The sequence below is a fragment of the Cetorhinus maximus genome, chromosome 11 (genome assembly GCF_964194155.1).
Source record: "Cetorhinus maximus chromosome 11, sCetMax3.hap1.1, whole genome shotgun sequence".
In the NCBI taxonomy this organism is placed as follows: domain Eukaryota; kingdom Metazoa; phylum Chordata; class Chondrichthyes; order Lamniformes; family Cetorhinidae; genus Cetorhinus; species Cetorhinus maximus.
Window position 1 is genome coordinate 10,043,672 of NC_135889.1, and position 14,521 is coordinate 10,058,192.

The 14,521-nt window shown below is 42.0% G+C and overlaps 1 protein-coding gene across 1 annotated transcript in view; it reads right to left on the bottom strand.

Moving 5' to 3' along the window:
• Positions 1-13,597, bottom strand: part of agap1 (ArfGAP with GTPase domain, ankyrin repeat and PH domain 1) — a 662,670-nt gene extending 649,073 nt beyond the window's left edge. Inside the window, exon 1 of the mRNA XM_078551515.1 lies at positions 13,089-13,597. Within this exon, the coding sequence (XP_078407641.1) occupies positions 13,089-13,254 (166 nt within the window). The 5' untranslated portion in view covers positions 13,255-13,597. The remainder of the gene's footprint in view (positions 1-13,088) is intronic.
• Between the last annotated feature and the right edge of the window lie 924 nt (positions 13,598-14,521).

Sequence of the window (14,521 nt, forward strand, 5' to 3'; positions counted from 1 at the left end):
ACAAAAAGTCACAAATTATACATTAAGAATATGAAGGTTCAAAACAGAAGAGGATGACACCCCTCCTCCCCACAAGATTCCATGATTACTGGAAGTAATTTAGCACTAAATTCAGAAAATAGCAGAACACAAAATGTGCATGAATATTGCATTGTACAAAGAATATGCACAAAACTGTTGCCCCAGTTAGCTGTGTCACCTCAAGCAAAGAGAGAACTTTTCACAGCCAGGCTCAGATGGTACAAATTGCAGCCAATTATATACCCCTCCTGAAATCTAAACTGACTGTAGTTACCCTGTCATGGACTACTTAATCTTGCTTAATTTCCCTTTTACATCAATATTCCACCCCCACCACCCCCACAACTGCATTTCACCTCCCTGATGGCCATCTGTTCCAGGTCTCCAACCCCCTCTATTCCCACTAACCTAAATTTCCCATTCTTTCCACTTCCCCCACCTCTTATTTTGCTCACTCAGCTCCTCATATTGGTTCCACTATCCTCCACTCTAATTCTGCTCAGCCTAAAAATTTGTCACTGACACACACACATACACAGTAGATGACAGAAATATTTATAACAGAACATAAAATATAACTGCTTGCCTTCCATTCAACAGCGCTACTTGAAATGTATCCCAGCAGCTGGGTGTAAAATTTATTGCAACAGATATTCAGATTCTTAACCAGCTGCTTTTTAATGTCATTATACTGGGAGGTGACAGGGAACAGCAAACATCAAAATAAACCCAAGATTTTTCATACTGCCTGTCCTTTAAGGCCGGTGAACTTTCTTTACCTGCAAATATTCAGCCTCTTAGTTTAGCCAGATCCAATCTGTTCTGGGACAGAGAGCGTTGATGTTCTACAAAGGACTATACACACAACAAAATGTTGGTAGCCCAATTTAGCAAGTTGCAGAGAAATCGCCATCTTGATCCTTACTGAAGTAGAGTAGAAACTGTACACACTAATGATCATGATAAGGATGGCTTAATCCATGCTAAAAGTCCATCCTTTCCAAAGCAGCAGCAAGCTGTCAGTGTTCTACAATAGACTGTGCAAGCTGCAACCCCAGGCCTGGCAATCCAGCTGTTAGCCCAGGCAAATCACTCCTATTTGTGAGCCTTGAAAAGGGCTGCTCCTTCATTGGTAGACAAAACTGAAACCAGGGCACAAAGATCCACTACCTGCAACTACCCAGGTGAACTAAGATTAATGGAAACATTGAGTTAAATTTTATGTGACTCTCAGTACGCAGCTATGCAATCATTATGAGAGAACTTCAACAACCCTAAATCTACTAGATTGCGACTCAAGCAACATAAGAATAGGCGCTAGCTTTTAAGCCAGGCGTACATCACCAAAGACTGAGATGAGAGAGATTTTAACATTCCATATTCTGCATCAATCCAAACAGTCTACACAGAATATCAGCAGCAGCAGTTCACAGGCCACCTCTCCCAGCTGCAGAATCCCTTCTAGGGAAATCTCTCCCAAAACACTGATTTCTACAAGTTGAACTATCTATAATTTGCTGATCCAGGGTTGCTGAAGTTTTTGGAAATCTCTGATGAGCTCCCTCCGTTACAATTTCTCCAAGCCTCTCCCATGCTCTCAGCACCAGGGTGAAATCTCAGTCTCAATCATAGCTAAACTTTTAAAAAATCACTTAAAAGTTAGTAACAGTAACTAAAATGAGATACTAATTGATATGACTGCAATATTCATAAGTTATAAAATGTTACATCACTCTCAAAGCCGTGGAATCCACTTAATAGATCAACACAGAATTTTTGTGCACAAGCTGTCAGGATCATCAACTATTTTCCAGGCCCAGTGAAAGGGTTCAATACATACTCCCCAAAACTCAACTGGTTAAAATACCAATGACTAGTAAAAAGTGAGCTACTGTTTAATAGTGTAATTGCCGCAGACCAATATCATTAAATTGTTTAAAAATCTACTTTGAGGAAGTTGCAGAATTTTTTTTATATATAAGTCACTAGATCGCAATAGAAATTCAGCACTCAGTTCCGAGTCCAGCCTCCCTGCTCTATTAATGTGTGTTTGCTGCCCCTGCTACATCTGACACTCCTGTCTGACCTGGGAACAGTCAATTCCCATACAAACAACAACAGTGGGGAAATGCTAAATTACACATGTTAAATGTGCAGAAAATTTATGAAAAAAAATAACACAATGCAAGATTCGTAAGATTATCCTTTTCAGTTATGCCACACAGCTTACCAAATGTTTTTTAAGGAAGTGCTTCAAGACATTCCAAGTCAAAACTGCTATACAAATACCAGTCTGTTTGTTATTTCTTTACGTATTATTTATTTATTCAACCGCATCATTAAGGATATATTTAGCCTCATATTAATTACCACATTCAGGTCTCTATGGCATGTACAGATAAGTATTTCTTTTTAAATTGTCCCCACCCACACTCTAATTTCATGGACACAACATAACACAGCAATATGGCAAATATACAGATTTCAATCGGATTTCCACGCTCCCAATGGGGATGGAGGCTTTAACACAATATGGCTAGTTTCATTATAATTCAGAAGCTAGTTGATCATCTGAATCACTTATGATGTATTCAAGTAATAAACAGTATTATGTCTTGTGGCTCCCAGGAGTTCAAAATAATCACACTTTTAGACTCAAATGCTGAAGCTTCATCAAATTAATTTCTCAGGCCACACCATATACTACAGACTGATACATTGTTCAGTCGATGCATAGTCTGTGGTGCAGTAGTGAGTGATCTGTCACTCTGGACTTATGCATACATACACATGAACATTAAATTCCCAAGTAATATTGGAATAATACAACAATAAAACAAACGGTGAGATTTTTTTGCAAGTCGTTCAACCCTCTGATCTTTAAGTCAACCAGAATTCAACTGTAGTACCGACGAGAAAAGCAGTCAAAATTCTCGTTTGGACAATAAATGCCAAGTGTACCAATTTGGATCAGTTTCAGAGACCAAGACCTCTACCACGGTGCTGGTGCCCTGAAGCTTCTGCAGCAATGCAATCCAGTCTTCACTACGGAAGCACAGTAGTTACGTTACTGAACTATTGATCCAGAGGCCTTGAATAATGATCCAGACACAAGTTCATATCCCACCACAGCAGCTGGGAAATTTAAATTCAGCTAATTAAATTAATCTAGAATACAAAGCTAGCAGCCATAATTTATTCATTCACAGGATGTGGGCTTCGCTGGCTGGGCTAGCATTTATTGCCCATCCCTAGTTAGCCTTGAGAAGGTGGTGGAGAGCCCCCTTCTTGAACGCTGCAGTCCATGTGATGTAGGTACACCCACAGTGCTGCCGGGGAGTTCTAGGATTTTGAACCAGCAACAGTGAAGGGACGGCGATATATTTCCAAGTCAGGATGGTGATTGACTTGGAGGGGAACTTCTAGGTGGTGGTGTTCCCATCTATCTGCTGCCCTTGTCCTTCTAAGTGGTAGTGGTCGTGGGTTTAGAAGGTGATGTTTAAGGAGCCTTGGTGAATTCCTGCAGTGCATCTTGTAGATGGTACTCACTGCTGCTACTGTGCGTCGATGGTGGAGAGAGTGAATGTTTGTGGATGTGGTGCCAGTCAAGCGGGCTGCTTTGCCCTGGATGGTGTCCAGCTTCTTCAGTGTTGTAGGAGCTGCATTCATCCAGGCAAGTGGGGAGTATTTCATCACATTCCAGACTTGTGCCTTGTAGATGGTGGACAGGCTTTGGGGAGTCAGGAGGTGAGTTGCTCGTCGCACGGTTCCTAGCCTCTGACCTGCTCTTGCACTCTCAGTATTTATATGGTCAGTCCAGTTCAGTTTCTGGTCAATGGTAACCCCCAGGGTGTTGATAGTGGGGGATTCAGTGATGGTAATGCCATTGAAAATCAAGGGGCGATGGTTGGATTCTCTCTTGTTGGAGATGGTCATTGCCTGACATTTGTGTGGCATGAATGTTACTTGCCACTTGTCAGACCTGGATATTGTCCAGGTCTTGCTGCATTTGGGAATGGGCTGTTTCAGTATCTGAGGAGTCGCGAATGGTGCTGAACATTCTGCAATCATCAGCGAACATCCCCACTTCTGACCTTATGATGGAAGGAAGGTCATTGATGAAGCAGCTGAAGATGGTTGGGCCGAGGGCACTACCCTGAGAATCCTGCAGTGGTGTCCTGGAGTAAAGGTGAACATGAAACTACCGGATTGTTATAAAAACCCATCTGGTTCACTAATGTCCTTTGGGGAAGGATACTGGACATCTTTACCCGGTCTGACCTATATATATATGACTCCATACCTTCAGTAATGTGGTCGACTCTTAGCTGCTCTCCATATTGGCCTAGAAATCCATCCAAAATAAAAACAAAGTGCCTGGAAAAACTCAGCAGGCCTGGCAGCATCTCTGGAGAGAGAAACAGGGTTAACATTTCGAGTCCAATATGACTTCTTTGGGACTGAAGAAAAGTGGAAATGTGATGGGTTTCATGTTGTTGAAAAGGGGGGAGGGGCAGGTAGAGGAGTAATCCATCCAGTTACTTAAAGAGCAATTAGGGATCGGCAATAAATGCTGGCCTCAAAGAGGTGGGGAAGAGACCATCGTCCACCTCCTTTCGAATAGAGAGAGATGCAGTAGTCTTCATCAAGGTTCTTCCTGAGCATATCTGTGACACAGGACTCTGCTCTATGGGCTGTTCCCAGGGAGACACACCAAGACAAACATCAAATGTTGCTGGAGGACCATCAACACGGCGAAAGATGCTCTTTGGTCTGCCCGAAACTTGTTGGTCTCCCAGTGCAAAGAGCTGTCCTCCACTGAATATTGCAGACTGGCACGTTCCAAGGTGCTGAGGGACACAGTAAAGCTTGGGGCAGCCGCCACAAAGGCACAATCAGAAAAGGCTAGCGTCTAAGGCCTTTCAGCCATAATGCACCTAGGGGTTAAAACTGTGTAGAAGCCCTCAGGCTGTACGTTTGTACTAAAATATCACATGTAGGGCAACTGTATTGAGGCACCTCAAGAGTGCAACTTACTGGGTGGAGTAAAGTTAAATCTAATTGCGCGTTCTGTAATGTCCAATTTGAAATGTTTTGGAATGTTACAAATCTTTACAAATTTAATGAATTAAATATATGTTTGTAAAAAAAAAATGCTGGCCTTGCAAGCAACATTCACATCCTCTGAATGAATATTTAAAAAGTCTCATATGAAGCACTGGAAAATTTGGATAGCTCTTTAGGTCAGGAATCAGCATTTACACACTTGAACTGCAGAGAAAAAATGAATTTCAAAAGTTCGATAATAACATGAGGGTATGATTCACAGCATGTCAAAGTACATAAATATCCCAACGATTAGTAATGGAGGTGACACTCCATCTTCTCTGCCACTGCATCCTCTGCCTTAATTTATAAAGGCTAGACACCACAGACATAGCAAAAGCTGGTTTCTAAGAATTTAATTCATGCAATCAATTGGGTCTGAACCATACTCTTCTACTACGACTAGATGCATTCTGACATAAATTGCAGTCAGTTACTCCCACTTGGGTGTTCAGGGCATGTCCAAACATAATCGTGGTAGCTACAGTACAAGGCAGGGTTACAAGTCTGTCAAACATTAGAGGCATTCTCACTGCTGCAGCTGTAAAATTGATCATTCACATTCTTGTCTATGCAGGTGGATTCTGACAGCTTGTTTTTGCCCAAAAATGTTATGGTTGGATCAAAATTTCTAAAGATGGTAATTTAAAAAAAGGCCAAAGAGTTTCTTACATGAAGGATTAGATGGAGCACAAGCTGCTGGTGTCAGATAATATGATTAGGGAGCAAACCAACAAAAACGTTGCACAAAAGAGGCATGAAGAATGGGAGACAATGTTACACGTGACTAAGAAGAATGATTCAATGTGTGCAAATCGGAAATTATACAGAATGGGAAGAAATAAGAAGTCATTATGCACATTATAATTTCATTCGGAGATAATTATACACAGATAAAAGCACTATGTATTTTTAAATGAACAGAGTGCAGAAGATCAAAAATAGATCTTAAAACTACTTATATATCACTTTGAGTAAACATAACATGCTGCATTTTCAACAACATTATGTGAAAGCAGTCTTCAGAATACTAACAGATGACCATATTTATTCTTAAAGCACTATTGACTCAGTTTCAGCACGTGATTTGCTTAATTTGATATACATTAGGCCGACAAGACTCATGGTTAAATTTAGAATCAAGGCAAAAGTATGAAAAGCATAACAAATGAAATTCATTCAGGGTCAAAGCTGCAGACATGAAAGAATATTTATTTTATCAGGTTCTATTTTGTCCAGATGATGTTTGTGTATGTTTTGGATTTATAAGTCTTTGTACTTAATCATGACAAACACTGACTATCGACCTGGATGGGAATTAACCCATGGTCAGAGATAACCCTAAAATGTACCAGTTAGTCAGTAATTTTTATTAGCCAAAGCAAAACATTGACAGCAGTTACAAAGTTTACTTTGGTAAATCAAGGTCTTTGAGGCTCAGACAAAACAAAGTTTAGGTTCTTACTGTAACAGCAAGGGTGCTTAATTACATCTTAGTTTGATCCGCTGGGCTACCTTTAGGCTACATTACAGCATACATTTTCCACTGGAGCTCACCAGCATCGGTGAGGTCAACAGTTTTCTATATTTGTTGACTTATTACTAATTTACTAATTTTAAACAGCTTTCGACACTGAAAGCACTGCTTTAGGTAGCTGGCACTGTCTTTCAAAAGTTAAAACTACGAACTCATGCAGCTTGTCAATATATTCTGTCCAGTCACACGCACAAAAACTTTGAAAATCCTCACAACAAGATGTCAATACAATGTTAAAAACAAAAAACTGCAGATGCTGGAAATCCAAAACAAAAACAGAATTACCTGGAAAAACTCAGCAGGTCTGGCAGCATCTGTTGAAGGGTCATGAGGACTCGAAACGTCAACTCTTTTCTTCTCCGCCGATGCTGCCAGACCTGCTCAGTTTTTCCAGGTAATTCTGCTTTTGTTGTCAATACAATGTGTTTCTTCACCCTTCAATCAAGAGCATTTCAGGTGCAGTTTCCAGTGTTTCCTAACATTTACAGTTTTGCAAAGTAAAACTGTATGAATGGTAATTATATAAATACTCTAATCAAAAGGCTAGAGTTGTTCATATTACTGAAACTTTCAAAGTCTAGAATAAACATAGCAAAGATCCAAAATTTTGACACCTAGTCTTTTACCATTTGTCCTCCTGTCTATATAGAGCTTTTTTATTTTTCACTTACTTGCAATGGTCTTGTGTCACAGAAGCATAGAAAGATTTACCATAAAGAGGCCATTCAGCACAGCATATCCGTGCTGGCCAAAAAAGAGCAATCCAACCTAAACCAACCTTACAGCTCTTGATGCATAGCCCTGGAGGTTATGGCAACTCAATCATATCCAACTGGTTTTTCACACGTGAAGAGGGTTTCTGCCTCTACCACCCTTTCAGGCAGTGAGTTCCAGACCCTCACCACCCTCTGGGTGAAATAATTACTCAACTCCCCCTTAATCCTTCTATGAGTCACTTTAAATCTATGCCCTGTGGTTATTGACCCTTTCGCCAAATGTCTCCAAGGAACAGACAAATCATGACTACCTGTGTTTTCAGAGTCCTGAAAGAACAGATTCAGTTCTCATGAGCAAGTTATTTGGTTTTGGAACGCAAGGAGTAGGATTAGCCTGTCCCATAGTCTATTATATCATGATTGATCTGCACCTTAATACCATTGCTCATATCCCGAGACAACATCACTCAACAATCTATCAATTTTAGTATAGAAATTTTTAATTGACCCAGAAACTACAACCTTTTGGGGACCCAAGTTCCAGGTTTTCACTATTCCACTAAGTGCTTCCTGAGTTCCCTATTAACTGGCCTAGCTCCAATTCTGAGGTTTATGTCTACTTGTTCTGGATTCCCCCACCAGAGGAAATTGTTTCTCTGTAACCACCCCACTGAATCTCTTCATCGTTTCAAACGCCTCAATGTGATCACCCTTCAAAGTTCAGGAGAGTGCAAGCCAAGTTTATGCAACCTGTCCTTATAATTTAACCTTTATGCCCCGATGTCAATCTGATGAATCTGCGCTGCACCCCTTCCACAACCAATGTATCTTTCCTGAGGTTTAGTATCCAAAATTGAGCACAATGCTTCCAATGGGGTTAGCCAAAGCTCTGCAAAACTGAAGCATGCCTCCCTCACTTCTGCATTCAACACCCTTGAGATAAAATCCAATATTCCATTAGCTTTTTTGATTACTTTTCACACCTACGCACTAGCTTTCAGAAACATACAGGTGGATATCCAAACTTTTTTGCTCCCCCACAGTTCCTAATCGCTCACCATTAAGAAAATATTCAGATTTGTCTTTCATCAGTGTTCATTACTACTAAAAATGAGAGCAGTGGAAAATGAAAACCAGCTATTTGCCCCATCAAAGCTCATCCCTTCTGCACACCAACTCTCCCAACTTGTTGTCCAATTATATTTCTAATCACCTCAATGTTTTTTTGCCTTGTTTCACATATCTCAAGAAGTCCATAAGTAAAATATTCTATGTCCAAAAGATATTCTACAATCATTTCTATTTATATCCACTGGCCCAAGTTTCTTGGTGCATTTTGAATCTGAGTTTACCTTATTTACAACTTCAAGGTCACCCCTAGCCACCTTCTTTCCAGACAGTAAATCTTGAACTGGCTTAATCTTGCTTCACCCTCTTTACATTGGAATCAGTGCTGCTGCTTTATTTAGATTGTACCCTTGATAATGTAGGTACAGTTTATCCTGATTACAGTGTCATCAAATGTGAACACAGTATTAAAGGTACTGTCAGAGGGGAAACTGTAGACACGAAATATTTTTGAATCTATTTAATAGGGAAAAGTGTATGTGTCTGTGTTTCCCCACAAACTGGATTATGAATCCCCTGGGCTGTCAAGGGCATGGCACTAAGTGGCAAGTTTCAAGGTTTTACAAGAGGCCAATTACAGAGTCAAAGAATGACGTAAAACACCAAGGGGCCTGAAGGGAAGATGGGGGGAAAAGGGGGAATACAGTTTTCCCTCCATCGAGACAGCTTCATGTTTACCGAGATAGTCTGTCTCAAGTTCAAGAACTCTCCATCCAGTCAACTATTTTGAGGTTTGTCAGCCTTGTACCTATTATTTACAAACACACAAATCATAGTGACCGTGGTTGAAAATAAACAGTTCCTAAGCAATACTCCAGATTTATAGATGATATACAGCCCGTAAGTCTATTGAGATCAGAAACCATCAGGTGGTGAATCACCTTCCAGAGTGGAACTTACAATTCATTCATTTCAATACTTCATATATCGGTGAAAATACATCAGTAAGTCACAAAGAGCAAGTCAGCTGAAACTGTACAAAAGTTATTGATGAGCTTGGCAATTTTTTCATAATTAGTATAGACATGCCTGTGGATTGTAACTACCACTGCCACCCCAGCACCACCCATCCCCAACACACCATGCACGCCCACACACACAGTGCTGTACACTCTACTCTTAACTCTCAGACTACTTACTTCAAATTATCTCAATCTGATTTTTAAGCACTAGATTCTTACTTTACTGTGTTATTTAACTAGGTTAAATTATTAAGCAATTCAAATTTAAACAGAAAATGACTGATTTATCAATACTGCAAGCTTTGGAATGCCAACAAGCACTCGGCATGGGCACAACGGTCACCTTCTAGTTGTGTAGAATATTGCTTGAAAAGTCTGTACCAGCCTGTCCCAGGTGCTTTACGCATGGATAGTATTCACATTTGCAGTCCAACAGAGACATTAAGATTAAAAAGACCAACAAAAGCATTCATTCCATACATGCAACTCAAAGCAGACATTAAAACTAAAGCCACAGTAATAATAAAACAATAATATAAACTAATCATAATATATCAAAGCGGCTTACACATTTAAATTATGTCTGAATCATATACTGACTGATGCAAGAATGAAATGGAAGCCACAAGTTCAAATAACTGACTTGGGATACAGTTAAAAAGCACAAAGGGATATAACACTCTAAAATTATATGCAGCCATAGAGAGATAATTTATGCCAGTACACCAAGGTTGCTCTCAGTCCATAATTCTGAAGCTGCTTTCCAGCTCCTCTTATTTCCTGATATTGGCTGACAATAACTGTGACTTCAAGAAACTTTCAGCTGGGGAGGGAGTTGAATTCCCACAGACCACATTTTGACTGGGCAAAGGAAATGGCGCTTCTGCTGTGAAAGACCCCAAGCTGCTGGGGTTACACTTTCACGCCCCAATGAGCCAACTGCAGCTCTGGCTCCCTGTATAGACTTCAATCTTTACCACTGCAATGAAACTGCTTCGCCACAACATTAAAGTTGGAATATAAATGCGCCATAAGAGAATGCCATTAAAAAAAGGCTCTGAAAATGAATGTCACTGTGTAAAAGTTACAGGTCCTCAGAATGAATTAAAACATCTCAGACAGGGAGTCTTTGGGTCTCTGTCAGTTTGTTTTCCCTCCTATTGAATTTGGCCCTGTTGCCACTTAAAATTCTGATGAATTATTAACACATTATCATTCTTTACGAAATCAGTGATATAAGCCATCCTACAACGGCTTTAGTTTAAGAATTATGGAATAAATTTTCAATATGTAACATTCACCCGCTGTTGACTGTACACAATAATGTTACATTTTTAACCATTAAATTTCAGTTGCTCAAATCAATCCTTTTTGCAATTAATATTTTATGTGCAATAAAGAAAATGATTAAACAAAACTGCTTCAAATTCAGGTCCTCACTATAACAGAAGATACTGTGCTATTTCTTTTATTGGTTTAATTCCCACATGTTTATTTGTAATCAACAAATGTTTATTCTTACGCTATTGCCATTTAAACTAAAAGAATGACATTATGCAATAAACGGCTGTCGGAAAAATAAAAGATTTGACACACAATAAATCAGCAACACATGGGCTTAAGTGACACAGCTTCCTTCTGTAAACAACATAGTATGTTTGACCTTAAATTGGTACAATTCTGACCGTGCCTTTTAAAAAAAAACATGGCTCATTCAGCAACAAGCCACTCACTATCAAATAGATTCGACATGTGCTATCATTAACAAAGGTCCTGGCACACTGGCAGGATTTTAAAATAACCTTGGAAGAAAATTCTTAAATTTGCAAAACATCCACAACATGCAACGACTTGGGAATCCCTGCTGTAACAGGCCCCAAGGTACAAGGGCCAACAATCTTGCTTCATTTATGCAAGGCCACCTGAACGACTGATTCAAATCCGACCCATAATGCCACCTTGACTAAAACTCATTTGCTTCACAGGCGGGTGGAAATTTACATTCAGTCTCAGAACCGATTTGTCACAGTCCTCAGTCATACATCAGACAAGTTTATATAAAAAAAAATTCACACACTTTAAAACTTGACAACCACCCATCTTCTCTTCAATTCTCATCTTGGCAGTAGTTTTTTTTCTCTCCCCTGATCTGCTTTACCAACAACTCATTGGTGTGTCATTTCTTTTCTGTATTGTTATAAATGTGTGCACACTTGTACTCAAAAACTTGTTTGGGCACTTTAAAATTTAAAAACATTTGTATTTTTAGTTTGTGTGCGTGTGTATGTACAAAACCCACCATGTCTGTTGTGTTATGTCCCCATAATCTTGTTTTGTATTTTGATGCTTACCCTCAATGTTTTTGCTCTTTCCCCTCAATGTTTTTTGCTCTTTCCCCTCAATGTTTTTGCTCTTCCCCCTCAATGTTTGGCTGCTTACCCTCAATGTTTTTGCTCTTTCCCCTCAATGTTTTTGCTCTTTCCCCTCAATGTTTTTGCTCTTCCCCCTCAATGTTTTTGCTCTTTCCCCTCAATGTTTTTGCTCTTTCCCCTCAATGTTTTTGCTCTTTCCCCTCAATGTTTGGCTGCTTACCCTCAATGTTTTTGCTCTTTCCCCTCAATGTTTTTGCTCTTTCCCCTCAATGTTTTTGCTCTTTCCCCTCAATGTTTTTGCTCTTCCCCCTCAATGTTTGGCTGCTTACCCTCAAATGTCTTTGCTCTTCCCCCTCAATGTTTGGCTGCTTACCCTCAATGTTTTTGCTCTTCCCCCTCAATGTTTGGCTGCTTACCCTCAATATTTTTGCTCTTTCCCCTCAATGTTTTTTGCTCTTTCCCCTCAATGTTTGGCTGCTTACCCTCAATGTTTTTGCTCTTTCCCCTCAATGTTTTTTGCTCTTCCCCCTCAATGTTTGGCTGCTTACCCTCAATGTTTGGCTGCTTACCCTCAATGTTTGGCTGCTTACCCTCAATGTTTTTTGCTCTTTCCCCTCAATGTTTTTTGCTCTTTCCCCTCAATGTTTTTTGCTCTTTCCCCTCAATGTTTTTTGCTCTTTCCCCTCAATGTTTTTGCTCTTTCCCCTCAATGTTTGGCTGCTTACCCTCAATGTTTTTGCTCTTCCCCCTCAATGTTTGGCTGCTTACCCTCAATGTTTTTGCTCTTCCCCCTCAATGTTTGGCTGCTTACCCTCAATGTTTGGCTGCTTACCCTCAATGTTTGGCTGCTTACCCTCAATGTTTGGCTGCTTACCCTCAATGTTTTTTGCTCTTTCCCCTCAATGTTTTTTGCTCTTTCCCCTCAATGTTTTTTGCTCTTTCCCCTCAATGTTTTTTGCTCTTTCCCCTCAATGTTTTTGCTCTTTCCCCTCAATGTTTGGCTACTTACCCTCAATGTTTTTGCTCTTCCCCCTCAATGTTTGGCTGCTTACCCTCAATGTTTTTGCTCTTCCCCCTCAATGTTTGGCTGCTTACCCTCAATGTTTGGCTGCTTACCCTCAATGTTTTTGCTCTTCCCCCTCAATGTTTGGCTGCTTACCCTCAATGTTTTTGCTCTTTCCCCTCAATGTTTTTTGCTCTTTCCCCTCAATGTTTTTGCTCTTCCCCTCAATGTTTGGCTGCTTACCCTCAATGCTGATGACATGTTCCCTGATCTGGTTCTGCAGGATGGGCTCTTCAATCCTCTCCAGCAGGTCGTAGATGGAGTAGATGTTGGGGTGGACGCTCTCGAAGCGCTGGATCTCGGCTCGGATGGCCGCCGAGTTGGCCAACTGCTGCTGGTAATTCATCATTTCCAAGCCCTAAAAAGAAAAACCAACCCCACCCCCCTCCTCCTCCCCTCCACTGGAGGAGGTTTTTTTTGAGGGGGGGTTTGGACTGACAAGGGGGGGAGGGGAAGGCCGGACTAGAGCAGGACAACCTCCCCCCGGTAGCCCTGCAGCATCCTCCGCCTCGACAACACTCTCTCCCCCGACCAAAGTGCCACAGGCTCGGCGAGGAGCCGCTCCATAAGCCGCCGGGGTGGATGAGTGGGGGATAGATGGAGGGTGGTGGTGGTTCCCGGTGCCGGGCCAGGCCGGGCCGGTGTCTGTGAGGGGAGGCGGGCGGGCGCGCGGACTCTCGCTCTCACATCGCGCTGAGGGGGAGGGGCGAGGGCGGGAAGAGCGGCCGCAACCGCCGCCAATGTCGGTTCAACTGCCGCGGAAGCCGGCACTGAGAAAGCGGCTCTCTCCCTCCCTCTCCTGGTCCCAGCTCCCAGCTTCTCTCTCTCTCTCTCTCCTGGTCCCAACTCTCTCTCTCTCTCTCCCTCCCTCTCCTGGTCCCAGCTTCTCTCTCTCTCTCTCCTGGTCCCAACTCTCTCTCTCTCTCTCCTCCTCTCCTGGTCCAAACTCTCTCTCTCTCTCTCTCCCTCCCTCTCCTGGTCCAAACTCTCTCTCTCTCCCTCTCCTGGTCCCAACTCTCTCTCTCTCTCTCCTCCCTCCTCTCCTGGTCCAAACTCTCTCTCTCTCTCTCTCTCCTGGTCCCAACTCTCTCTCTCTCTCTCTCTCCTGGTCCCAACTCTCTCTCTCTCTCTCTCTCTCCTGGTCCCAGCTCTCTCTCTCTCCTCTCCCCCCCTCTCCTGGTCCAAACTCTCTCTCTCTCTCTCTCCTGGTTCCAGCTTCTCTCTCTCTCTCTCTCCTGGTCCCAGCTTCTCTCTCTCTCTCCCTCTGGTCCCAGCTCTCTCTCTCTCCCTCTGGTCCCAGCTCTCTCTCTCTCTCTCCTGGTCCCAACTCTCTCTCTCTCTCTCCCTCCCTCTCCTGGTCCCAGCTTCTCTCTCTCTCTCTCCTGGTCCCAGCTCTCTCTCTCTCTCTCCTGGTCCCAACTCTCTCTCTCTCTCTCCCTCCCTCTCCTGGTCCAAACTCTCTCTCTCTCTCTCTCCCTCCCTCTCCTGGTCCAAACTCTCTCTCTCTCCCTCTCCTGGTCCCAACTCTCTCTCTCTCTCTCCCTCCCCTCTCCTGGTCCAAACTCTCTCTCTCTCTCTCTCTCCTGGTCCCAACTCTCTCTCTCTCTCTCTCTCTG